The sequence below is a fragment of the Mus caroli genome, unplaced genomic scaffold (assembly GCF_978045245.1).
Source record: "Mus caroli unplaced genomic scaffold, Mus_caroli_1 scaffold_19, whole genome shotgun sequence".
NCBI lineage: Eukaryota > Metazoa > Chordata > Mammalia > Rodentia > Muridae > Mus > Mus caroli.
The window spans coordinates 3,067,881-3,095,059 of record NW_028227274.1 but is presented as its reverse complement, the minus strand read 5'-3'; the positions used below and the strand labels follow the sequence as shown (position 1 = coordinate 3,095,059).

The following is a 27,179-nucleotide window of genomic DNA, read 5'->3' as shown; positions in this document are numbered from 1 at the left end:
GAACAGTGCCTGAATAAATGCAGCCTCTTGCATGTTTCTCGTTTCTGGTTTTAAATCAGTTTTATCTGTTGACTCTGGTAAAAAAAAAAAAAATCTCTGACTTAAGTTCTTTCTCATTCCTGTACTCACACTGTCTGTCACTACTGCTGTCCCATTCGTTTTCACTCTTTATTTTGATACCTGAATCTCCTTCCTCCTGCTGCTGCTGCTTTTATGCTATTCCACCTATAGCTTTAAAAACATCCCAGAGTCTCACTTCTGACAGTTCACATTAAGTCATCCAGAGAAGTTAATGTTGTTATTCTCATTCTTTGGAAAGCTTTTATCTGTATCTGATGAAAGGACAGTAAACTCAGAAGGCTCTTAGGTAGTAACTTATACATACTTAAAATTGTATTTATGTAGTGTCTTGTACATACTTAAAATTGTGTCATTGGCACTTTTGTTGAAAGACAATAGGGTTCTTATGAAAAGTATCAAATGTGTATCTGAGAGATCAAACACCTATGCTTTATAAAATGATTGTAGTAAAATTGTAACTAAGTTATATCCAAGTTTTCAGTCTGCCAACAATAAATAAGAGTTAACAAATTTTCAGTTAGAGATGCAAGCAAAGTTTCAAACATTATCTTCTAAATATTATTGAGAAGGTAGTCAATATTATATTTATATGCTATATAAAAAAGATTTATATTTTCTTGTTAAAGTACTTAGAGAGAATTTGCTGAGGAACCAATCAAACAAATTTTGGGGCTGGAGAGATTGCTCAGTGGTTAGGAATGTTTGCTGCTCTTGCAGAGGACTTTGCAGTTTGGTTCCCAGCACTCATTATCAGGCAGCTGACACACCTGTGATTCCAGTACCAAGGGATCTGATCTGACCTGCTGACCTCTGCAGGTACCCACACTTGTGTGCACATACCAACAAATAGATAAATATGAGTAAAAATAAAGCAAAAAGCTTTTTAAAAGAAACAAATTTTGAATTTTTTTGTGTTTATATATGTGTTTCAGTTGAGTTATAATTGACTGCTGTCTCATGTACATATTGTTTCTAGTATTGATGATTTTAATATCCACCAACTCATTATGATGAATCTCATTTGTATAGGAAACTAATGTGGTGAGAAAGTATTTCATGTTCATTTGCAGGTCTTTTGAGAAGACATCAGCTAGCTTTTGCTTGCATGATGGTTAATGATAAAGTTTTGTCACTTTTGCATTTGTAATGTCATGGCTAATAAGTCTAGTGTTTTCAGGACCTAGGTCCATGGTGATCTGTTTAATGAAGCACATACTGACATTTCTTTATATCATATATCACATTAATTCTATGTAGTATACTGGACACTTTTGAATAATTTATCAGTCATTTCATTTGTCTGACTAGTCATTATTATGTTCTGACAAGATCAGTATTTTTTTAAATCTACTATTTATCATCATAACATCACATCACATTCTTTGAACAGGCTGACCAGTGAGCCCTTGGCATCTGTCTGTTTCCTCCCCCAATACTGGGGATCCAGGCATGAGTAGCCCCACTTGACTTTTTTTTTTGGTGGGGATTTGAACTCAGGCCTCCATATTTACAAAGCAGATATAAACCATTTTTCTGGTGGTTACTGGTAAAATTCTAATTGCTAACAAAGTATCTAAATGGCTGCTGTGACTTCAGGAGAAAAAGATATTTTGCCAGGCGTTGTTGGGCATGTCTGTGATCTCCCACTACCTGTGAGTGATGCGGGGGAAGAGGGGTAGTTCAAGCAAGTTTATAGCAAGTTCCAGGTCAGCCTGGGCTGCAGGAACCCTTTCAAAGAAAAAAAGAAAAGTCCTTAATTATAAATTACTGACAATGTCAAGATAAGTATAGTGCTGTGATAATAGGTGTGCTATTTACTAACTAATCTCTAAGTTTTTGTACTGCAAGGTCATTTGGATTCCAGTGATTATTATGGCTTGGATATTAGTATTTGTATGAATTTTACATTAAAAGTATTACTTTGTTCCATAGGGTCAGGAGAAATATGGACTGTTAAATGTAACAAAAATTACTGAAAATGGGAAAAAAGTTCGGTAAGTATGAAATCTTTTAATATTCTTATCTGATTGAAGTAAATGAAAATTTATATCCCAGTAGAACTAATAAAATGGTTTAGGATAATTTTCAATCACATATTTTCTAGTAAGTTTGCCATGAAATATTTCCGTTGTTAACATACTTAAAAATAATATTCATAGAAAAAAATCTTCACCGGCTGTGTGTTCTCATGTCAGGTCCTATGAGCATAAGTGCTTTCCTCTACAGAGGATTTACATGTAGATGTTTGTATATATGTAGATGACAGACCCCCTAGGTGTCTCGGACTCAATTTGTAAACCAGGCTGGCTTCAAATTCATAGAGATCTGCCTGCTTCTCAAGTGCTGGGATTAAAGGCATGTGCCATCATGCCCAGCCATAGGATATACCATTAGACATGGTCTACTTTATATTTATCTTGAAGATGGTTCTAGTTTATGACATCACAGCTAGCGCAGCATGTGCTGCTACAGAATAGTTAATCACTATTTATCTGCAAGGATGTAACCAGACCTGCTGTTAGGATGCATTTAGGGTGCTTACAGTTTTTGCTGTTACATGCATTATTATACCTAGTGTTTTGCTTAGTTAATTTTGCAAATGTAAAATTGATACAGTGATTAGAAGTGCTTGCTTTGCAATGTGGAGGCCCGAGTTCAAATCCCCACCACCAAAAAGCTTGGTGGGACTGCACATGGCAGGATCCCCCAGCATTAGGGGGAAAGAAATAGTCACATACCAAGGGCTCACTGGTCATCTAGCCAGTCTCTTCAGTTCCTATTCAGTAAGACACCCTGTCTCAAGGCAGTAAGACAGGGAGTGGTGGAAGAGGTCATTCAGTGTCTGTTCTGCCTTCTGCCTGTGTGTATGTGGTCATGGGCTCCTGCACACTTGCATGCAAGTACCATACAAACATATACACACAACATCCTTTTTTAAAGGAAGAAAAATAATTTTTCCTTTCACATCTAAATTTGGAAAGGGAGAAAAGCATCTTTCATAGTAGAGAATGGCATAGGTTCACAAACAAACAAAAGTTATCTCAAAACAGCATAAAAGAGGTCCACACAAAATGAAACAGAAAACATATTTTATTAAACAGTGTTAGAATCTTCACTACTTCTAACAGGCAGATAGATGATTTAGATCAACTAAAACAATGGGTGCTCAGATTGAAACAGAGCACTGTGTTTAAAAACAACCTAAAGTGATTTAGAGCTATGAGCAGGGATGTTAAAGTTTAAAAAATAAAGCAGGAATAGGAACCTAGCAAAGAAGAAATGCATTTGAAGTATTACAAACATGGATACTCTAAAATGGCAAAGCAGGGAGCCAGAGAAATGGCTCAGTGGGTCTGAGTGCCTCTTGCACAGCCATGAGGACCTGAGTTTTGATCCCAGCGCTCCTGTAACAAACATGGTCTCCCCACCTGCTTATAACCACAGTGCAGTAGGGGCAGAAACAAGAGAAATACTAGGATTTGCTGGCTGCCAGCCTAGCCCCAAGCAAGAATTTTAGATTTAGGCAAAGACCTTGCCCTAAAGGAAAATGTGGAGAGTAATAGGGAAGAACACTTCAAGTCCTCTTCTATCCCATGCATGTGCTTGTATAGACTCACATGCAAACACATGCTATACTCTAACATATACACATGTGTATAGAGATGCATAAAATAATAGTATTGTGAATCTGTTCATGGGGAAGCACTAATGATTAATAATAATCATTGACGGGCTAAAGCAGTAGCTCATTTGCTACAGTGCTTATTTACATACACAAAGCTCTGGGTGTAATCCCCAGCACTGCAGGTAGGCGCAGGATCAGAAAGAAGTTCAAGGTCATTTTTGACTACACATTGAAGCTCAGCCCTAGAACACGTAAGACCTAGTCTAAATTATACTTCATTGGGCACAATAAACAAACAGGCAAAAATAGTTGTGCATAAACTACAGGAAATAAATGGAAGAGTAGATCTCATTGACAGGTATTGAATTCTACATCCTGACAAAGTAATCAAACTGAAGTCCTTGCAGAGTTCCCACAAACTGGCTGTGTGGGGCTGGATGGAAAGCAGTACTAAATCTCTATAGCACTGTAGCACGTGGAGTTACAGCAACTGAATTCCCTTATAATATAATTTTATTATTTATAAATACTAATGTGTTTGCTACTTAAGACATTTTCTAAGCTTGAAATAGATACAAAAATAGATTATCAAGTAATGTAAGGTTCACTGCAATGGGGGAAACATTTAAGCAAAAAATCTTTAATGGATAATTTAAGGTAATGAAGAAGGGAAGATTCTGGCTAGACTAAACCGTCAGTCACCTTTAAAGTTCTTAGTAGAAACATCAGTAGTGGTACACATGTTTTTTGTGAACTGTACCTGTGTATCTGGAGACAGAACAGTAAACCAGTAGACAGTTTCTTTTAATATTTTTAATTTTATGTGTATGAGTGTTTTGTCTGTGTGTATATATGTGCACTGTGTGCATGCTGGGTCCAAGGATGTCAAAAGAGGACTCTGAGTCCTCTGGAACTGGGGTTATAGATGGTTGTGAAATACTATGTGGTTGCTGGAGATTGAACCTAGGTCCTCTGCAAGAACAGAAGTTGCTTTTAACCACTGAGCCACCTCTGGAGGTCACACAACTTCTAGTGGTCAGTGTGTGATGGCTCAGCAGGTGAAAATGCTTGCTGTGCAAGCCTGACAGCTTCAGTTGGACCAAAGGACCTACATAAAGATAGAAGCAGAGAACAGACTCCAGAGGTATCCTCTGACCTCATATGCACAAGCACACACAACAGTAATGCATAACACTTTTAAAAGACCTATACACACCAGATACTTAATACTTGTCTCTAGAATGTGGATTGGGGGAGGGGCTTTACAGATTTTGACAATGTGAATATTGATGTTAGAGAATTGTGTGAATTTCTCTTTATATTATGTGGGTCCAGGGGATTGAACTCAGATTATTGAGCTTAGCAGCAAGTGCCTTTACTTGATGAGCCACCTCAGCAACCTGTCATTTACAAAAGTTTATATTCAGAGTTTTCTGCATATATGCGTTGCCTTTATAATTCAGTAATTTTTAGAATCTTAGCAATCAGTCTGTCATTTAGTATATACTTTTAACATCTAGTATTTAACATGTCTAATATCTATGGAACATACACATGTGTTCTATTTGTATGACTGAAATAAATTAATGTTCTTAAACACAGTGTGCTTGATTAGTTCTATGTAAAAACACCTGGGTATTTTGGTTACAGTTATTTTGATTATTTACATTTCTTACAAACCTCAATTGTTTTGTGTGGGGGTTATGTGTCAGATTGAGGCACTAAAATGACTTTGGATGCCATTAGAATCATATATCTAGTGCAAATAGTTCAAGTACTAACCATTACATTGTGTTTAACAGTGATAGTGCTAAGTAGATCTTGGTTTCTTTTGATTGATAGTGTTGCATTTCATCTGTATATTTGCAGAAAGAACTGGTTGTCTTCTTGGGCAGTGCTTCAGGGTTCGTCTTTACTTTTTACAAAAACTCAAGGAAGTAGTACAAGCTGGGTAAGTATTTCTCTGTAGAAATGTACTTAAGTAATGTGAGTGCTGTAGCATCTGCATGTCCAAAGTGCTTGAAGTAAAGATACATTTTGACTTGCACAGACCATTAGAAAAGTCTGGCTGTGTTAAAAATCAGCAGTTTACCCTATCCTTTGAACTGACAGCTCACAACTTGAGCATTGCAGAACATTAACTCATAGGCTTTGAAAGCTTTCTGTGTTTTTAATTATTATTTCAGATACGTACTTAGAAAATAGGTAGTCATTGTAGCTGGGCCTACCTGTTTGATCCTTTGTAACTAGGGGGTGACTCAGATGTCCATGTCTTACTGTCAGGCAGCCTCTAGGCAACTATGAAATGGGGCTTGATTTTGTGAACTGCTGACACTGTTTGTTTTTGGTGTTTACTGGTGTTACTGACTGTTATAGTTGCAGTTGTTACAATGCTACCAGGTTGTCACTTACAGTTGCTTATGTTTTGAATGCTGGCATGTTCTAAATATACAGGATTACACATACCTTTCCTTCAACTCCAAGACAGCCATTTCTCCTGCCCTTCTTTCCCATCATAGGTGAGACATTGAGGCGTCAAACATTCAGACTTAAGGCTTGACAAATACTAAGTGACAGATCTGGGTTGAGAATGTTGAGAGTGACTCCTGAATTCATAATTTAGGTGTTTCTAGAACTTTCAATAATTTTAATTGAAGAGTTAGTATTCAAATGAAATTATTTTAAATGTATCTGGTCTGTTTTATATCCTATCTAACCAGCATTTTCTTACAAATACTGATTTTTTTTTTTAATTAGCATAGGACCAGTGGTTTGAGGAAAGAGAGAACAATTATCAAACTCCAAACAGCCTTTTGTTTTCTACATTTGTGATGCAGTTGTGCAGAGCAGTGCTGATGCTGCTAAGCTACACATACCTGAGCTGCTATTTCTCAGTCTATGTAACAGCACTCTAAAACCCATATCAGCTGTACATGAGTATGGACATTCTAGAATATTTCTTCTTTTTGTGTCTCACTAACCCTTGAGTTAGTTCTCTGTTCAGCCAGTATGGTGAAAATAACTTAGAATATGCATTGATATCACAAGACGGAAATGTTGGTTTGGTCTGTCTTTCTTAAATCCTCCTTTTCCCTGAAGTAAAGTATGTGTTTCTATTGTGTTGTGTATTTCTGAAGAATTGTGTAATTATTTCTTTTTGTACCTGTGGCTCCACTTTTATTAGAAACTGACTGAAGAAAATGGATGCATGAAAGAAAAGAAATGGAGAAGCAGTTAAGATTAATAAATAGTAACCCAATACCTGAAACACTTACTTGATATCTAATGAGCCTTAACTATTGAAGGCTGTGGTAGATAGAGAGTAGACAGTGTGCTGAAGGAGGTCAGTGACATAGCTATGTTTGTGATGTAGTTTTTCATTTTCTTAACCTTTGAGAGAGAGTTTAAGAGAGAGCACATGGGTGCCATGCTTTGCATGTAGCAACAGAGGATTGCTTTGTGGAATTGAACTTAGTTTACCAGCTCATGCTGCACTCCTACTTAGCCATCTCTTCAGCCCTGTATGTAACTTTTAAAAAAATGCAGACATGTGGGAGGCCTTAGTGAGATACAGTTCAAAATTCACTGGGTTAGCCAATTTTGAAATTGAAGGATTATTAATGACATTTTCATTTGGGAGATTTATTGTTTGAATTTTTATCTTAAGTGAAGGTTTTTTATGTAAATACCAATAGTTGATTTAAATAAGAAGTCTATGAGTCTATATAATATTTTGCAAATACTTTATAGGTTAGATGAATGGTTTATAAGACTTATTATAAATAAGCATATCTTAGCCTACATTAACAACAAAACAACTGAAGGCTAACAGAAAGGACTCACCTATTCCAACCAGGTCACACCTCCAAATGGTGCCACTCCCTGGCCCAAGAATATATAAACCATCACACACACATTCCACCTGCAATTGAGAAAGCTACACACAAATAATATACAATCATTAGTAGTTACTGAAGCAGTCTTTTAAAAATTATTTTTCATCTACGTGGTGAGGAAGAGAGCAAGGTAGGGGAGGGACACTGAATGCAGGTGCACATGGAGGGCAGAAGACAGCTTTCAGAAGGTGTCCTTCTACCATGTCAGTTCTGGGTGTGAACTCTGGACATCAGGCCTGCTCAACAGGACCTTCATTCACTGAGCCATCCTGCTAGCCCTTGAAGCGTTTATTCTCTTATACTTTTAAAATTCTCCAAAGTAGAACTGTTTTGAGGATAGGCTTTTCTGTTGTGAGTGGTGTCTATGAACAAAGGTGTTTTGCAGATGACTGGTGCCCCCATCTCTCACTTAACTAGAACTAGACACTGTCAGATGTCCCACAGAGGATAAAGATCACTTCTGTCTAGGTATTCCAGAGAAAGTGGAAGGTAAGCTACATAAGACCACATGCAGGAAGTGACCTGAAGAGGTCATTAGAACTGCCCAGTACTCCTCAGGAGGAGGGCTAGGGTTTCTGAGCTGAGAGGCTGGACAAGGTAGCTGAGAGCCAGATGTGAGTCCTTTCTGTTAGCCTTCAGTTGTTTTGTTGTGAATGTGGGCCAAGATACACTTATTTATAATAAAGTCTTGTAAACCATTCATGTAAAAAATAAACAAGATTTTTTGTAATTACAAAATACTGTAGGAATTCTATGTCTTTGGCAAACATGTTTTGACTATGCTAGTATGGTGTCTGCTTATAGAGGTGTGTTCTTATGGTGCCTGGTTTCCCCGTTCTCTTATATGTGCCATTCTACTGTTATATGTTGTTATGAAATCATTTTCTCTCCTTGCCTCATCATGTCTTTTTGCCAACAGGGCTCAGTCAATGAGTTCTTCATAGGGGGAAAAAATATCTGTCCATTATCAGATGTAAAGTCTGCCCCTGTTTCATCTGTCACTGTTTGTGTCTAGTTACTACTGGTTGAGGATTTTGTTGTTTGTTTTGTTGGTGGTGCCCTGAATACAACGACAGGGAGGTGATTGCTGTAAGGTACAATGCTTTAAAAAAGAATGAGAAAAAATGTTGCCAAACATACTGATTCCGTTTTTCTGTTATTCTTCATATCACTGTTTATCTTTAACTGGTTAGTTGTACATTCTCTTAGATCATCTTAAGCATCTACAAAACATACTAGTAGCTAATTAAGTAGCTGATTTTGTTTTACTAAGTGTATTTCAAGTTATAAAACATTTGGAATGTTTCAGTTCTGGCCAGGAAATATTACTATGTCTGTTATAGCTTTATGGTTAATTGGTTTCGTTACAAAGGTAGAAATGTTTCGGGAGTAAGTTACTTTTGGCTCATATTTCTTCTTTTGGTATAACAAGTACATTGTGTAAATCTTTACTACTCACTGAAAAGTTGAAGAAAAATGAAGTAGTTGGAGTCTAGCCATTTCTTAAGTGCAAAGCTGCTAAGTAGAGTACTGCTGTTACAGTAGGAAGTTATCTACTGCAATATTGTTGGCCTGATTCCAAGGGCAAGTATATATTGACATGACATTTTAGCAAACCAAACCTTTTATATAAAATTCAGGAAATATTTGTAATCTTTATTACATGTAAATTATCATTCTTAGAAATTTTAAAGAACCAAATCATTGCAGTACCATAGGAAATCATTGCAGTACCATAGGAAAACCTTTTTTTATTCTTATTAACCAGGCTGAGTAGAAATGTTAAGTTATCAGAGGCATGCCGACAGGATAAATATGTGTTTAGTGCACATTTTCTTTCTGCTAACTACTTTCTTGTGTAGTTTTACATAATAAATAGCTAAGGGCTTTTTTTTTTTTTTCTTACTCATGCTACCTGTTTTTCTGGGTTTTGTTTTGTTTTGTTTTTTTCGAGACAGGGTTTCTCTGTGTAGCCCTGGCTGTCCTGGAACTCACTTTGTAGACCAGGCTGGCCTTGAACTCAGAAATCCACCTGCCTCTGCCTCCCAAGTGCTGGGATTAAAGGTGTGCACCATGACGCCCAGCTTTTCTGATCTTTTCGTGGCTCTTATTAGGTTGTGAAGGGCTTTAGCATTTGACTTATAATTTCTAGCAAAGGTTGACTGAAATGATGGGACTTAGGGTTTCTGTTTCTGTCAGTCATTAGCTATTGGCAACTGAACTAGTTGACAAGCTAGTAAGTCTTGAAAGCACAAAATAGGACTAGAGAATGTTTCTTAGAAAATGTGTGTGGCATCTGCTTATGATTTATGTCCAGGTGATAGTTGGTCATTGCATTTAAAACACAATCTTTTATTATTATTATTTTTATTATTATATGTAAGTACACTGTAGCTGACTTCAGATGCACCAGAAGAGGGTTTCAGATCTTATTATGGGTGGTTGTAAGCCACCATGTGGTTGCTGGGATTTGAACTCAGGACCTTCAGAAGAGCAGTCAGTGCTCTTACCTACTGAGCCTTTTCACCAGCCCCTTAAAACATAATCTTATATAGCCACATGCGGTGTAGCATAAGTTATAGAAATAGAACTGTGAAGTCCCAGTATATCCATGTCCACTTGGTTGCAAACAATAGAGCATTACCCGATTTTCTTCTCTGGGAATTAACATGGACATAGCTTTACCTTTGTTGCTGAGGACCTGTTAGTTTAAAGCTCATCAGATTTAGATATAGTTTATAATTGTTGAGTCTGAAAAAAGAAGAATTTAAGATAATGTGTTTATTATACATAGTTGGTCTTCTTTTGTACATACCTATACATCTATATCACATAAAGTCTTTTTTCTTTTCTCTAAAATGAAGTTTGGGAGTAATCAGTCCAAACCAGAATTCACAGTGGACCTGAAGGGGGCAGTGATTGAAATGGCATCAAAGGACAAATCGAGCAAGAAGAATGTATTTGAGGTAAATAACTCACATTCTTGACTTTAGGGTGTACATGTTTCAGGGTTTTGTTGTGACAAATTTAGGCAAAGTTTGTGGCTAAGTCATTTGTACCATCATGTTGTAAGGGCACTGGTGTGTGTTGTGGGGAGGGGTATCTAATGCCTTCTTACTGTCTCTGTGGCCCTAGAACTATTTTGCAGCAATGAAGTCTCTCCTCCTTGTCATTCCAACCTTCCACAACAGTTTGCGATCTGCATCAGTTTTTTATCAGTATATAATAACTCAGATAGAACTTTAGAGCTCAGCAGCTTTGTAGAAGGGCTTCCCTCACTTGTTCCAGCCAGTGCAAAGTGAGAGAATGGCTGCTCTGCTCTCACCTGGGGACCAGTCATGATGGAGTCTCAGATGGAGTGGGTAGTTGGACTGACTCATTTTACCCACATGTCCTATATTGGCTCATGGATAGGCTTCCTTCTCCCTAAGATCTCTTTTGTTTAACCCAAGAAGCTAACACCAGCTTCTCCACATGGCAAGTTACACACTAGCGCGGGGTGAGAGATGACAGGGCTTCTCAAGGCCTAATCTTGGAAGCTGACCACCTGCCGTGCACTCTGTTGTAGCACAGCTCAGAGGCCTTGCTTGCATTCAGGGTCCTGAGAGGTGAGAGTTCACCTGGGTCAGAGAGCAGTAAAGTCCATTGCAGAAAGTTGGAGGCATTTTTGAGATGTGTTTGTTATTTGCCTTCTTTCCCCATTCTTTATAGCCTCGTGTCCGAGGCACTTTGGCCTTGCCAGTGCTTTCCAAGCAGAATCTACATGATTGTTTCTCTTTACTGTCCTACCTTATGTTCCAACCACGCTAAATTCTGCTTCCCAAATTCTGTTAATCTCTAAGACTCAGGACAAATGCTGCTACAGTGATGCTACTTATAGTGGTTCACTTTGTTCTGCTCTTAAGAAACTCTTTTATCTTTGATCAGGAAACCCTCCCTTGTCTATAACAGCATACATTTAGTGTTGGGGGTTGGCTGGACCATCTTGTCTAGAGAGATGCATGAAAGGATGCCATTACTTCCCAAATCAGCTTTGCAGTTTCAGTAGCTGGTTCCTGAATGAGAAAAGAATCTATGATCAAATGCATTTTGGAATAGAATGTATTTTATCCCTATTTTAGACAATTTCAGTATTCTCTAGACTGTCAAACTCCTGAGAAATCTCAAAGGAGAGTGTCTTCTTTGACCTGATGCTTTTCAGGTTAATATTTCATCACATCTTACCTTTTTTTTTTTTTTTGAGGAATAGCCTTACTAAATAGTAATTAGGAAATTATGGGGTAATTGATTGTTTGGGAGAAAATTGCCAAATGTTCCTCTAGAAAAACAAACTCAGTTATCAGCCAGGAAAGGAGAGGGATGTTTTTATAACTTACAGTTCTTTCATTGAAGTGTAAAAAAAACAAAAAACAAAAACATGTAGTCCAAAGAGACTAAGTTGGTTTTGGGTTTCATGTAAAATAATAGATATTCTTACATCAGTTCATGATTAGATAGTTACCAATGTTTATGTTCAGAAGGGGTATGAAGGTTGGTGGGTTAGCTCAACAGTTAAAGGCATTTCCTGCCAGGCCTGAGGACTTGGGTTCAGTTCCTGGGATTAACATGGAGGAGGAGAGAATTGACTAGTTGTCCTCTGACATCCATAGTCAGGCCACGGTGTACATGTGAACACACACACACACAATAAATGAATTAAGTTAATAGATGTATAAACATTTTAAAGGGATGTAACGTTGTCATTTGTGCCTTGTCTTCATAGTCATCATTGTCTGGTAAGTAGGAAATACTGAAAACTTAACACTTAAACAGTCATTCATATATATTAAGAATTAAGAAAATTCTCAGGCTATGAAAAAATTCTTAAGGTGTGTGAAATACAACAGACTTTTATTTCTTTACAAATGTTTCAGTTTTCATTGTCTGCATTGCTTTTACACTTGAATTTATTTTTAAATGATAAACTATACGACTCTAGGATCCAGAATTACTAGATTTTTCTTTAGAATTTACCACAAAAAAATAAACAAACAAAAAACCCAACTTCATGTTCTATACAGTAAGCAGACTGGTACTGACACTGATGAAAGGCATCCCCTGGCTGCCAGGCTACCTCTACTGCTCTCAGTGTAAGACTGAGTGCACTGCAGACAGTGGGCTTAGAAGTACATGTTTTCACTTGTTCTGTTGAAAGCACTGACTGTGTTCTTTCTTCACCCTTCTTTTCTCTAAAGCTGAAAACTCGACAAGGAACAGAACTGCTAATTCAGTCTGATAATGATGCTGTTCTTAACGATTGGTTTAAAGTTCTCAGTAGTACTATCAGTAACCAGGTATGTATTTGACTTAAGCAAAAAATTTTACTGCAGAACCAGGTGTGGTGATGCATGCCTTTAATCCTAACACTTGGGAGGCAGAGGCAGGTGGACCCCTGTAAATATTAGGCTAGCTTGGTTTGCATAGAGAGTTCCAGAATAGTCAGAGCTACTGTGTGAGACAGAGCTACCTGTCTCTATCTCTTTTTTAACTGCAAAGCTGTTTTCCTGGTTTTCTAATTGTAGGTTGTATATGCAAATTTCAGTTTACAGATGGAAAGACTGCATGCATGCATGTATGTGTTAACCCAGGTGGGAAAGGCAAAGGTCACTTTAGCAGTTTGTGCCAGTGATAGGACTAAACATTCTCCCTTATGAAATGTCAATGGTTTGCATCAGGGTTTCTTTTAGGCACTGGTTCATGAAGAAGGACCAACAGCGCTTAGTGCACAGTACTTACATAGTACTTAGTGCCCAAATGCATCGGAAGGGATATTGTTTGATGGAAAGAGGTCAGAGGTCAGGTTTTGAAGTGTATACAGCTGTAGCCTTATGAGTATGTTTCTAGTGACACCAAGTCTACTTTTCTGCTGCTTCTCTTCTGAAGGTGTTCATTGTTCCCTCATTGGGCCACCAAGAGCTATGTGTTCTCTGCAGTCTTAACTTCTCACTTGTACTGAGGGCCTTCTAGCTGAGGAAAATGAAAGATAACACGTATTAAGGGAGATTGGAGCTTTTCTAGCAAATAAATCATGAAACTATATATATTGTATAATTTTTTTTACTTTTATATGCCTCTTTATCTCTGAAATTATGACTGACTTTTATTTTCATACTCAAATAAGAATAACCTTCTAAACCAGTTACCCAATGTAACATGATGATCTTTTGGTCTCTCTGTATGTTTGTTTTGCTTGCTTTTTGGTAGTTTTGATTAGCCTGGGGCCTTGTGCATGCTGGGCAGTCTTCCACTGGGCTCATTGCTAAAATGTAATTGGTTTTGGTAGCCAGTAGTTCATTCTTAGAAACCTCCTGTGATCTTCATTAAAATCCATCTTGAGCCCTGTCTCTATTCAGATGTTTCTTCCTTAGCCCATGTAGGTTTTCAGCTGTAATCACAGTACATGCATGCATGCATTTTATAACTACATGAGTGTTTGTGTACTGGGCAGCAGGCAGTACTACACCATAACTTCTGTGCAGAAGTTATAGTCAAAGGCAGAATAAACACATATGGGTTATCACACAGTAAGATGTATTGTACTGTGGTGATGAGGAGGTGTAACATACTCCAAAAGCATTAGGAAGGGCTAGCCTAGGGAAGGTACCACAGGGCAGTGCTGCAGGAGTTTTGTTTTGTATTTGAGGTCTCTAGAAACAGAGAATGAAGCAAGAGGAAAGAGGAACATATTGTTTACTGTGAGCTGTGAAAGTACCTACTGACAAACACAGAAGAGCCAATACACAGCTTCTTCCTGAGATCCCAGCACTTGGAGTAAGGTGCCAGCCCAGCCTTAGAGAGAACGGATCTGAAACAGTCACAGAACATTACTGAGAGACACCGAGTCTCAGACTCAGCGATGGAAAGATGCATTTCCTAAATGATTTCTAGATCGAAGGAAATTTTGAATCTCATTAAAATTCCAAGTACTTTTCTTGTAGACTTTAAGAACCTTATTCTAAAATTCCTTTAGAGATAAAAGGGGCTAAAACTACCCAAGACTTTGTTGAACAAGGAAGTAAAGGACCTGCTGTATCCAAGAGATAAACCTGCATTAAGCGGTGGGGCTTCATGTCTATGTGGGTAGATCTGTGGGACAGAGTAAAGTGCCTGGAGACAGACCACCCTACCCATGGACACTTCGTGCCAGAATAGCACTGAGGAACAGGGAGAAAGGACATGCTTTGAGTAAATAGTATTGGTGCAAAAATTGGAGGCCCCTCTTTATACATATATGTGAACAGAAATAAACTCAGTGCAGCAGACCTCAGTGAGAAGAGAGACAAAGTCCTTAGCTTTGGAAATGTAGTCCACTGTCTGGGATTCTGTACAGGTGTCCTTGGTGAGGCTGTAGATGAGATCTACTTCTGTAGAAGTAGAAGGCACTTTTCAGTGCCTGACGTCTATGAGTGTTAAGTCTGTCTCCCACTGTTGTTTCCACACTGTGATAGCGTGCTCTTAAACTGTCGTCACAGACAATATGACTGTCCCGTCCAGGAGTGTAAGTCTGACCCTTTTGTCAGAAAGTCTTTTATCACCGACTTCTTCCTAAGTGCTGTTTGCACCATCCATGTGCAGTGTCAAATGATTCAATTATACCTAATGCTCTATCAATTTAAAGATTGGCAAAATACCTAAATTGTATATACTGTACACTGTTTTCCTAGAATCACTGGTAAGAGTCAATCATTCTGAAAAATAAGCCATTCAGCTACAGCAATTCTGGAAGTAATATGTGTTTTCCGACACCAACAGGTAGCAGAGGCTGATGAAGCAGCTGAAGAGGAGACACCAGATTCACCAGGGGTAGAAAAGCAGGATAAAGAAAAGGACCAGAAGGAGCTTAAAAAACTTCGCTGTGAGTTGTTTCCTCGTTGGCTGATAAATGCCCATATAAAAATGTAGTCTTCGGTATTAGAAAAGTGACAGGGTTAATTAAGTACTATCTTTTAACTCATTGTCACTTCTAACCATAGAATGCATTCATGTGATATAATAATTTTAAGGCAGGATACTTCTTTTTTTTTAATATTTTTATTGGGTATTTTCCTCATTTACATTTCCAATGCTATCCCAAAAGTCCCCCATACCCTCCCCCCTACTCCCCTACCCACCCACTCCCACTTTTTGGCCCTGGCGTTCCCCTGTACTGGGGCATATAAAGTTTACAAGTCCAATGGGCTCTCTTTCCAGTGATGGCAGGATACTTCAAGAGAAAATACAGTACACTTCTCTTGAGGCCTCTAGGAAGTTAGACTCTTTTGAGTTAAAAATATGTAGTTTTGCATAAAATCTTCAACTTTGGGAGTCTGAAATCAAGGGATAATCATTCCATAGCCCCACTCCTACTCCAGGCACCAGACAGCCAGCTCACTGTCATGTGCTCATGCACACAGCCATGTGCTTGGATCTCTAGAGCACACAAATGGGAGCAGAGCTAAGCTACCAGTTTTAAGAAAGTTTCAAATGCAGACTCTTGTAAAGTATATTATCGACTGTTAGCTGTGACTCCACACCTTTTCTGGCTTAACTAATCCACATGCTTAGCTAAGGGTTTTCTGGCCTTCTAATTAAGTAATTAGAAAGTAACTTCTAGTTTTGTTTTCCAACAATATATTTCACACACACACACACACACACACATTTTATAACTTTTAGTTATAAAAATGAAAATTTTACTTAAAATTAGAATAACCATTTCTTCTGCAATTTTTGATCATAGGATTGATATGTTTTGTGTTATCTGTGGAAAAACTCTAATTAGAGAAGTTTTCTGAAATACATATTATCTGTTTGTCTTAAGCAATGAAAGGATCCAGCATGGATTCTTCAGAGCAGAAGAAAACTAAGAAAAACTTAAAGAAGTTTCTTACCCGGCGCCCCACTTTGCAAGCTGTTCGTGAGAAAGGTTATATCAAAGGTATGGAGGGGAAGTGGTGCTCACAGTGATGAGTGTTGACTGAGTCAGAAATAAGGTGTTTTAAAGTTAAAATTGAACATATCCAACATTTCTATTTTTTTAATTTAAGTTTTGTGCTACAGAGATGAAAAGCATTTGAATAATTAGCACTGATTTTTAAAAAGTGCTCAGTAAAGTGTAGCTAAAACATGGAGCCCAGGTATAAATCCCAAACTCCCATTTTTGAAGGCTGTGTCAGAGGAGGACAAATGAGGTGCAGGTTGGGCAGTGGTGGTCTTAGAGGTCATGACAGTGGGGTTTTGGTTCTGTGTTGTAAGGATCAGAAGTTAGAAATGAGACAGGCAGCTACTTAGAGCCTGAGGGGAGCAAATGGCTCTGTTCCTGATCGTTTGCTTTTAGCTCTAACTTTAGATAAGTTTAAAGTTAACAAAAAATGTTTTCCACTGATTATTTTGTATGTTTCTTAATTTATGATCACTGTAATGCACCAACAAAAAGTGTCCTTAAAAGTACATATGTCTGTGTATACCAACAGTTACTTATAGCTGTGTTTATCTCAGGAGGTTACATTTTTAAATTTGTAACTCATTTATTGTGGCATTTATTCAGAAATAATGGTGACCACATTTTCATGACTCACCTAACCAACCCATGGTGGCTTCCCCCACCCCCCGCCCCCACCCCTTCCCTTCCTTCTCTCTTTCCTCTCTTTCCCTCTTGGTTCTCCTCTGACCCTCCTCCCTGCCCACCCTCCCAGCCCGAGAATCCTAAAACTCCATGTATGTTTCCTACGCTGCTCAGCTATTGGCTGTCAGCATCTTTATTCACCAATCAGAAATAACTTGGGGCAAGGCCACATAGCATCACTTGGGCCTGTGTGTTTGGTCTGTGAACCGGTGTTAGCATTAGAATACAAGCAGCATCAGGCCAACCACTACACAGTAGCAATCTTAGGGGTCGTAGATAACAAGGACTTCTGCATAAAAGATGTAGATTACTTTGCTGTTTACCACCTTCAAATCAAGTGGCTGGAAATCAGTTGTTTTAGTTATGGATAGTCAGATTCTTCTGAGGGGATTTTTGCCTGAGACCAGAAGTGAAGAAAGGGAACCATATTTAGGGTTGCGCTCTCCATAGGAGGAATAGAAAACATAAAGCTTTCCCACAGAGTGAGCTGTGCTCTTGGAGGGTGCTGAGGACGGTGGATGTGAGGCTGAAGGAAGCTTGTGCGAATGATGTTAGTAAGAGACCTGCATGTTTTCTCTTGCACTCGGAAGGACTCAATCATTTCCTGAACTGACCTTAAGCAAGATGCTTCATTTAAAAAAAAAATCTCTTTCAGATCAAGTATTTGGATCTAATCTTGCTAATCTGTGTCAGAGGGAGAATGGGACAGTGCCAAAGTTTGTGAAGTTATGCATTGAGCATGTCGAAGAGCATGGTAAGAGAACACGTCCAAGTTTTATTCTTCACATTAAACAAAACCACTCATTGATTCAGCGTCGAAATTCCTAGATCTAGGCCAGCAAGGCGGCTTAGCTGATAAAGGTGCTGGCCTAAAGGCCTGAGGACCTGAGAGAGAACAAGAACTGTTTTCTACCAGGTATCCTTTGACCTTCACACAAGCACTATGACACCCCACCCACACACAAACACACATAGTACATAAGTATAATAAAATCCCTCAAGGGCTTTTTTGAGTGAGGCAACCAGAAGATCATACAGTCCTAAAGTGTGTGTGTGTGTGTGTGTGTTACATACTAGCACCTGTTTTGAATTAAGGCCTTCTGATATGGCGCTACATTATCTGTCCAAGTCATTTGGAGTTGCCAGTGCTTAAATGAAAACAGTGGTGACTGAAGCCAAATTCAAGGACTGATATACCGATGTGAGTGCTACAAGGATGTTCACTCAACAGGAGAATGCTTGTGTTACAACAGAAAGGAGAACTCAACTGTAAAATATCTAAATACAGACATCCCAGAGAAGAACACTCTATTTGGTATTTTTATTTGAATTTAACATGTAATTATACTACCTTCTAGTGACTGACAGTATATTGATTATAATCACAGCATCATGTGTGTCCATGATGTATCCGGCACAGTTAGCAACATGTGTTACCTAGTTTGTAACTTCTGCCAGTTTCAGATGTTTTGCCCATTGACTCTGTCAGTATAACAGTTAAGGCTCTGCACTGTATACTTGCTTTATGTGAAGCTAAATGGTTAATAGCATATTAAAAACACATATTAAAATGTGTTTTGTTCAATATGTACAGCTTTGTTATTTCATGACATTTAATTTTGAATTTCAAGTGATTCTGGCCCATATCTGAAAGAAGTACTATCATGTGATATGTTTTCTATAGAACCACTAGATAAGTCTACTATAAGCAGTTGGTGTGACAGACACTTGTGAAAAGAGTGCAGGATTCTTCATTATGTGCAATTACATTATGAAATCATGTGCAAAAAATGCATGGGTTGATCTTTACTTTCTTTTTTTTTTTACTATCTCCAGGTGTTACTAATTTTTTCTCATTTGGTTTTCTGAGTTTTGTGATTTTTTTTTTTTCATGAGCTTAGCTATAGTGTATACCAGATAAAATGTAGAATTACTGCTGTTTATTAAACAGAATTCAGAGTAAATTGTTACCTCATTCCCTGGCCAAGTGTTGATTTTGGCTAATGTTAAGAATATGAATTCTGGGGTGCATACCTTTAATCACAGTGAAGCAGATGAGTCTCTGAGTTTGAATGAACATCAGGAAGAAGCTCTATGAGGGTAAGACAAAAGAAGTCTATGAATTGTTAGACAACCCAGGCAGAGTCCTTCTGCAGTGCAAGGACCAGATCACAGCAAGGAATGCAGCTAGGAAGAACCACCTGGAAGGCAAAGTCACCATCTCCAATAAGATCACCAGCCGCATATTTCAGTTGTTGCGGGAAGCTGGTATAAAAGATGCTTTCACCAAGAAATGTGGGGAGACTGCTGCCTTCATTGCACCCCAGTGTGAAATGATTCCCATTGAATGGGTGTGCCGAAGAATAGCAACCGGATCTTTCCTCAAAAGGAACCCTGGTGTACAGGAGGGGTACAAGTTCTATCCATCCAAAGTGGAGAAGTTCTTCAAGGATGATGCCAATAATGATCCACAGTGGTCTGAGGAGCAACTCATTGCTGCAAAAGTTTGTTTTGCTGGCCTTGTTATAGGGCAGACTGAAGTGGACACCATGAGCCATGCACGCCACACAAGCTACTTTTGAAATTCTGGAGAAATCCTGGCTGCCCCAGAACTGTACACTGGTTGATATGAAGATTGAATTTGGCGTTGATGTAACCACCAAAGAGATTGTTCTTGCTGATGTCATTGATAATGATTCCTGGAAACTATGGCCATCAGGAGATCGGAGCTAGCACAAGGACAGTCTTACCATGATCTCAAAGAAGTAACTCCGGAAGGACTCCAGATGGTAAAGAAAAACTTTGAGTGGGTTGCAGACAGAGTGGAGTTGCTTCTCAAGTCAGACAGTGCAGGGTGGTAGTGCTGATGGGCTCCACCTCTGACCTTGGTCACTGTGAAAAAATTAAGAAGGCTTGTGGAAATTTTGGGATTCCATGTGAACTTAGAGTAACATCCACGCATAAAGGACCAGATGAGACTTTGAGGATTAAAGCAGAATATGAAGGAGATGGCGTACCTACTGTATTTGTCGCTGTGGCGGGCAGAAGCAATGGTCTAGGCCCAGTGCTGTCTGGTTATCAGCTGTCCCCCGATCACACCAGACTGGGGCACTCAGGATGTGTGGTCATCTCTTTGACTGCCCAGTGGTCTTGGCTATTCAACTATACTTTCTCCAGAAGGAACAGCTCAGTTTGCTGCTCAGATATTTGGATTAAACAACCATTTGGTGTGGGCCAAACTTCAAGCGAGCATATTAAACACGTGGATATCCTTAAAGCAGGCTGATGAGAAAATCAGACAATGCAATTTGTAAAAAAGCAATTTAATTTTTTTTTTTAATTTTTAATATTTTTTTATTACGTATTTTCCTCAATTACATTTCCAATGCTATCCCAAAAGTCCCCCATAGCCCCCCTCCTTCCCTACCCACCCATTCCCATTCTTTTGGCCCTGGCATTCCCCTGTATTGGGGCATATAAAGTTTGCAAGTCCAATGGGCCTCTCTTTCCAGTGATGGCCGACTAGGCCATCTTTCGATACATATGCAGCTAGAGACAAGAGCTCCGGGGTACTGGTTAGTTCATCATGTTGTTCCCCCTATAGGGTTGCAGATCCCTTTAGCTCCTTGGGTTAGGAGTTAAAGGAGAAAAGTTACGTAGTCCTAGTTTGGATTTAAAGGGAAAAATCAAACAAAATGATTTCACATAAGAGAAAACAATTCAGTTACTAATGAACAAATGGTACTCGGTGTTTATGAGTTGGCACATTGTCAGTGGATATTGCTAATATTTTCTAGCTCTACATAGTGATATGTCCCTGTAACCTTAGCACTCCAGAGGCTGAGGCAGCAGAACCTCTTAAGTTCAGGGCCACCCTGAGCTGTGTATTGAGACTTTACTTGCTGGGGAGGGAATCTTTATAGTTTGTAAAATTGGCATGACACTAAATTTATTCTCACCCTCTGTATAGTCATGTTGGATAAATATGTAATTATGGAACTGGAACAATATGTCTGCTGCATGAACCACTATGAAGAACCAGTGTGGCTCTCTTGCAGACGACCTGAGTTTGGTTCCCAGCATCTGTGTAGACGGCCTCACAATAAATACCCTTTAAATCAGGGGATCTGACCCCATGGCTTCCTTATGCATCTGCTTTCAAATACTACTACATCCCCCACCCAACACACACAATTTTAAAAGTAAACTTTTTAAAAAGAGTGTTGTTTCTAAATGGTAGTAGCATTTTTTTTTTGTTAATCAGTAGATAATGCTTGATCTGAGTGGATACATTGAAAATTAAAATACTTGTGCATAACAGAAAAAAAAAGAATATGAATTCTGAAGCTGGGTGCAATGTGTCTGTAGGTCCAGCTGCTTGGACAGCTAAAGCAAAGGATTTCTTGAGTCCAAGACTTCAAGGCCAGCCTGGGCAATATGGTGAAATCCCTAAATGGAGACGTTTATGCATCTTTAGATACCACAAATGAGTTTCTTTCAAACATGAAGTATTATTTTCTCTTAGGTTTAGATGTTGATGGTATTTACAGAGTGAGTGGCAACCTTGCCGTGATCCAGAAGCTGAGGTTTGCAGTCAATCATGGTAAGAGCGCACTCCCTGCTTTACCCCCACAAGCACTGTCCGTGACTATAAGAACTGATTCAAATCAATTTTCATACTATCTTGTTCTTGCTGTTTTTCAGATGAGAAGTTGGACTTGAATGACAGTAAATGGGAAGACATTCATGTCATCACAGGAGCACTCAAAATGTTTTTTCGAGAACTACCAGAACCTCTTTTTACGTTTAATCATTTCAATGATTTTGTTAATGCAATTAGTAAGTCTGCTGCTCTGCTCAGTCTTTTCTACATATTGAAAAGCATTTTACAGATTAGCTATTGCATTATTCAGTCTTATTTTTATTTTATTTTTATTTATTTATTTATTTTTGAGACAGGGTTTCCAGTCTTATTTTTAAACAATTTTTTTATTAGATTGTGTAACTCTAGAGATTTTAAATGCAGCCACCAGATGTCACTACACATTACCAGATACCAGCTTCCAAACTATGCCATTGCCTTTTATTCTGTAAGAATTTGTTGCAAACTATCTGCTTATTACTTTTTTTAGAACAAGAACCGAGACAGCGTGTCACTGCAGTTAAGGACCTAATCAGACAGTTGCCAAAGCCAAATCAAGACACAATGCAGATTCTGTTTAGACATCTCAAAAGGTAAGAACTTGCAAGGTGGGAATTGTCCCTTGCTGTCTTTGTAAATTGAAAAGAAACTTGTCTGATAGTGTCCATTTCTTCTAATAAAATGCTTTGGTGTGAAGACTTTGTTAAAGTATATATTTTCTGTAAAGTGTTTGTGTAATGCTCATCACACAGAAGGTGTTCTGTTAAGACTGAAGTTAACAGAAGTTGAAATAGCTTAAGTGAGGCATGTGACATTATTTTAAGAAAACATTCATGGCTCAAGATTACTACTGCACACTACTGCTACTTTAATAAATAATTTTGTTCATACTATGAAGAGAACATTGAAATAGTAAAGTAGGGATGGCAAGATGGCTCAGCAAGTAAAGGCGTGTGCTGGTGAGTGTATGGTCCTGTGTTCAATCCCCAGGACCCACATGATGGAAAGACAAGAGATAACTGACTCTCACAAGTTGTCTTTTAACTTCCTCATGTACTTTGTGGCATGTGCGCGTGTGCACACACACACACACAAAATTATCAAATGTAAAAGTAAATAGTCAAGTACCAGTTAGAGAAAATTTGTTAATAATATTAAATTGAAAGTTTTAATTTCTAGTCCGTGATGAAATACCCTCCCCATATAAAGGATAGGTTATTGTTTCTTAAATTATAACAATTCTGAAAACGAAGTTAAAATATCATACATTTATAGTTTGCCAAAACAAGCTTCATGTGGCAGCCAGACGGAAGTCTACGTGGCTAATGGCGGTGTGTGTCATCCAGCACATTGAGCACTCTCTTTCTAAATGCAGACTGTTAGCTTTGTAATACAATTCAAAGTTTTATTGTTTTTTAAATAAGTTTGTTTTTTCCTCCTAGGGTTATAGAAAATGGAGAAAAAAACCGAATGACCTATCAGAGCATAGCGATTGTTTTTGGCCCCACCCTTCTAAAGCCAGAAAGAGAGACTGGTAATATAGCAGTTCATACTGTGTACCAAAACCAGATTGTAGAGCTGATTCTCCTGGAATTAAGCACTGTCTTTGGACGCTGACTCTCATGAAAGACAGCCTGTGGAATAGATGCTGGATTCCAAGATTTCAAATCTTACACGTGGTGTGTTTCATTTTGGACCAAGCAGTGACTCTGATTTTGCACTTTTTTGAGGGTCAGAGAAGACGAGGAGAGTGAAGGCACCAACTGGGCCCTCATTTGCTGCTTGTTGGAAGCAGACAGCAAGCTATGACTGTGTAAATTTGGATTCATTTTATCCTGGATGCTTGCATTTCATCCTCTGAATATCAGTAAACATCAGAACTCAGAATTCTAACCAGTCATATACACTGGATAATTTGGTAAGGACAACTCTGTGAGTCCCCTGTGGTATTGTCCTTGCTGACTGCAAACTGGATAATGTAGATTCCTTATCATGGTCCGTAAGCTCTTTACTTGGTACAATGATACTCACTGTCAGTTATTTTTAAAATGCTCTTGGGCATTTAAGACAAATGAAGTTGATCATTTGAAACCTGTGTACTGCATATTTCAGGGTGTTTGCATGAGTGGCAGTCTTAAGTGCCGAAGCTCATAACCCAGATAGAATCCCTTGGGTGAAGGCTTGCTGTCTGATTTTACGTCTCATGGCATTCTTGCTAGATACCTTAGTTGTCTGTTGGAGCAGCACACTGACAGGACTTAAAACACTGTGATATACTGGAGTTCTGGTTAGTATAAGTCAAATCAGGGTATTTGGTACCTGTCTTGCTGTACTGAATTATAGCTAATAATCCTTATTATATTTAGTGCCATATTGAGTTTTTGGTATGACACTGTGGAGACAGACGTTATTTGATGTAAGTATGGACTAAGGACCTAATATAATTTACCTTATGTATATAACTGTGTTGTATAGGCTCAGAGTCCATCTAACTCAATGTTTCTAATCATGACATTGGTAACTGTTTCCATGAATATTAGGCTTCCTGCAGATAGAGGCCATTATTTGGGAAAGTTAAACTGTGCACTTTTAGGTTTCAATTAGATTTATAAGCAGACCACTGCAATGAGAATGGTACTGGGAAATACTGAATAGACTTACTAAATAGTGAACACACTACAAGATCAGCTCCTTAGGTTATTTAATATGTACAGAAGACATTAGAAAAATCATTACAGAATTCTAACCCAGCTCAAATAGTGGAAACATGTAAATTGGATGTTGGATAGAAAATGACACTGCGAAATCTGAGTATTTTCTTTTTACATTACTACTGTAGATTGATTTGTACAATAAGACAGGGTTTGGAAGGTTTTGTTACAGGGAGGCATGGTCTGTTGAAGATTTTTAAATGTATTTTTCTAGATTAACTGCTGTATATGAAATGTCTAATCTAATAAAGGAAACTACAATATGCTTAGAGGTTTTTTCCATTGGAAATGTGCATTTTAGTTCTTAATTTTGTTGTTGTTTTGTTTTTATTTACTGGCATACTTTTATACCTCATTTTAGAAAATCAACCAAATCCATATTTCCTGTGGCAGATTGACTTTTCTCACTTCGTATGTTTTCTGCTCTTCCTGTACCAACATTTCCCTAACACCACACCCTTCCTCATCCTCAGTGTTTGAAAGGAAATGATTTCCGACCATGACTCTTTTTCATAGGATTGCATTTATAGTTTCCAGATTGCCTTCCTGGGGAACAATTTGTGTGTGTGTGTGTGTGTGTGTGTGTGTGTGTGTGTGTGTGTGTGTGTGTGTGTGATCTGTCCAAAACCTTTCTCCTAAGTCTTGTGGCTAAGATCTTGTGTGTGTCATTGTAATCTTCTTAAATAGGTAACAAACTAAGCTGTTTGACAGCTCATGCAGATTGCTTTGGGTGGGGAAAAATTCTAAACCAGAATGTGTAGACCTGAAGATGCCATTAATAACAAAGTGTGCTTTAGGGCTCTTGTGTCTTGACTGTGTACCAGGAAATCAATTAGACTCAAATCTGTGATATGTGCTGTTCTTTCTCTTGGTGATCATAAACATGTCAAAGGTTTAAAATTGTCCTGTGTTTCTTGTTTCAAAGTACATGTGTGTATGCAAAGTCTTTAATGTTGTATTGGTCTACCACTAATAATTGTATTGTAATACTGTATGTACAATGAGATAAGTGTCTTGTGTTTTCATCCTTTGTGAATTAAAAATTATCGATTGTTTTTGTAATAACATATCCAGTAATATTTTCCTTCCTTTCTTTTGTTTGTTTGTTTGTTTGTTTGAGACAGGGTTTCTCTGTGTAAGCCTGGCTGTCCTGGAACTCACTCTGTAGACCACCGCCGGCCTCTAACTAGAATTTTAACAGTGATTTGAATACACTTTTCAATTGTCTCTTTTATGATATTTTGAAGAAAAGTCTATTAGTAAATGAAATTCTAGGGGCTGGTGAGATGGCTCAGTGGGTAAGAGCACCCGACTGCTCTTCCGAAGGTCAGGAGTTCAAATCCCAGCAACCACATGGTGGCTCACAACCATCTGTAACGAGATCTGGCTCCCTCTTCTGGAGTGTCTGAAGACAGCTACAGTGTACTTACATATAATAAATAAATAAATCTTTAAAAAAAAAAAAAGTAAATGAAATTCTACTAATAATATTTATTTTTAGCTTTTATATTTTCTGCTAAAAAAAAATCAAGTTGTCAAAAAAGGAAAATATTGCCAGGCACATGCCTTTAATCCCAGCACTTGGGAGGCAAAGGGAGGCAGATTTCTGAGTTCGAGACCAGCCTGGTCTACAGAGTGAGTTCCAGGACAGCCAGGGCTATACAGAGAAACCCTGTCTCAAAAAACAAAAACAAAAATACAAAAAAAAAAAAAAAAAAAAAAAAAACAAACCCAAAATTCTAGTTAGAAAAATATTTCCTTAAATTTTGTTTCACTGAGGTATTTTATCTTTTACTTTGAAGACTATGAAGTAGCTCAAATTGAGGCAAATCTAATTTTTTTCTTTTGTGAAGATTAAAAATAAAATCATAAATTCAGCCAAACTTCAAACTTACTGGTGAATAGGATATCATCATTTGAATACAGCCACACATAAGTGTATGTATAGCTACTGCCCAGAGAAGTGAAAACTCACCAAAACCAGTAGTGGTCAATGCCTGAGACCTATGACTATTTTAATGTCAGCACTTGCATCTTTGAAAGCTACAATATTGGATAGTTAGTTAGTCTGCAGCAGCAAAAAAGTTAGCTCCATTCTTGTACCAAGAGTGTGTTTTCAGCTTGTGAGAGAAGCTTCTAATTTAAGTAAGCATGGAGTTCCTACTAACACTAGTTCTGTAGGCATCTGTATAAGAATATGCGGAAGTTTGCAGAATACATGGAGGACAGCCTGTTCTCGCTGCTCTGGTAAGACAAAAGTTCCAAAGCACCACTTGGACAAAAGACTGGAAATGCTTAGGAAATAGAATTTTGTGTAGTTTACCTTGTGTCTAAAGTCCAACCCTCAGCTCTGATTTGAAATGCATTCAGAAAATGCATCTCCAGTTTATGACTAGAAAAGGTATTTAACATGCCTGCTGTTTGGTTTGTGTCAAAACAGTGTTGGAAATGGGACACAGTTTTGTTTTGTTTTTTTAAACATTTTCTAGTATAATATAGTTCTTAAATGTGACTTTTAGTGTGAAATAAAGAGCAAGCAAATGGGTATAGAAAACCAGCAGACTCCTGACAATAGTATTTT

The 27,179-nt window shown here is 38.1% G+C and overlaps 1 protein-coding gene and 1 pseudogene across 6 annotated transcripts in view; both read left to right on the top strand.

Annotated features, from left to right (window-relative positions):
- Arhgap12 (Rho GTPase activating protein 12) overlaps positions 1-25,663 on the top strand; it is a 113,456-nt gene extending 87,793 nt beyond the window's left edge. For all 6 annotated transcript variants that reach the window (XM_085833513.1, XM_085833512.1, XM_021150666.3 and 3 more), the window contains 11 exons: positions 2,014-2,075; positions 5,576-5,657; positions 10,467-10,568; positions 12,837-12,935; positions 15,394-15,496; positions 16,442-16,558; positions 17,901-17,999; positions 21,771-21,848; positions 21,950-22,084; positions 22,378-22,480; positions 23,330-25,663. In XM_085833513.1, coding sequence (XP_085689639.1) covers positions 2,014-2,075; positions 5,576-5,657; positions 10,467-10,568; positions 12,837-12,935; positions 15,394-15,496; positions 16,442-16,558; positions 17,901-17,999; positions 21,771-21,848; positions 21,950-22,084; positions 22,378-22,480; positions 23,330-23,504 — 1,155 coding nt within the window. In that variant the 3' untranslated portion in view covers positions 23,505-25,663. The remainder of the gene's footprint in view (positions 1-2,013; positions 2,076-5,575; positions 5,658-10,466; positions 10,569-12,836; positions 12,936-15,393; positions 15,497-16,441; positions 16,559-17,900; positions 18,000-21,770; positions 21,849-21,949; positions 22,085-22,377; positions 22,481-23,329) is intronic.
- On the top strand, positions 18,027-21,737 carry LOC110284782 (bifunctional phosphoribosylaminoimidazole carboxylase/phosphoribosylaminoimidazole succinocarboxamide synthetase pseudogene; annotated as a pseudogene).
- Positions 25,664-27,179: the final 1,516 nt, after the last annotated feature.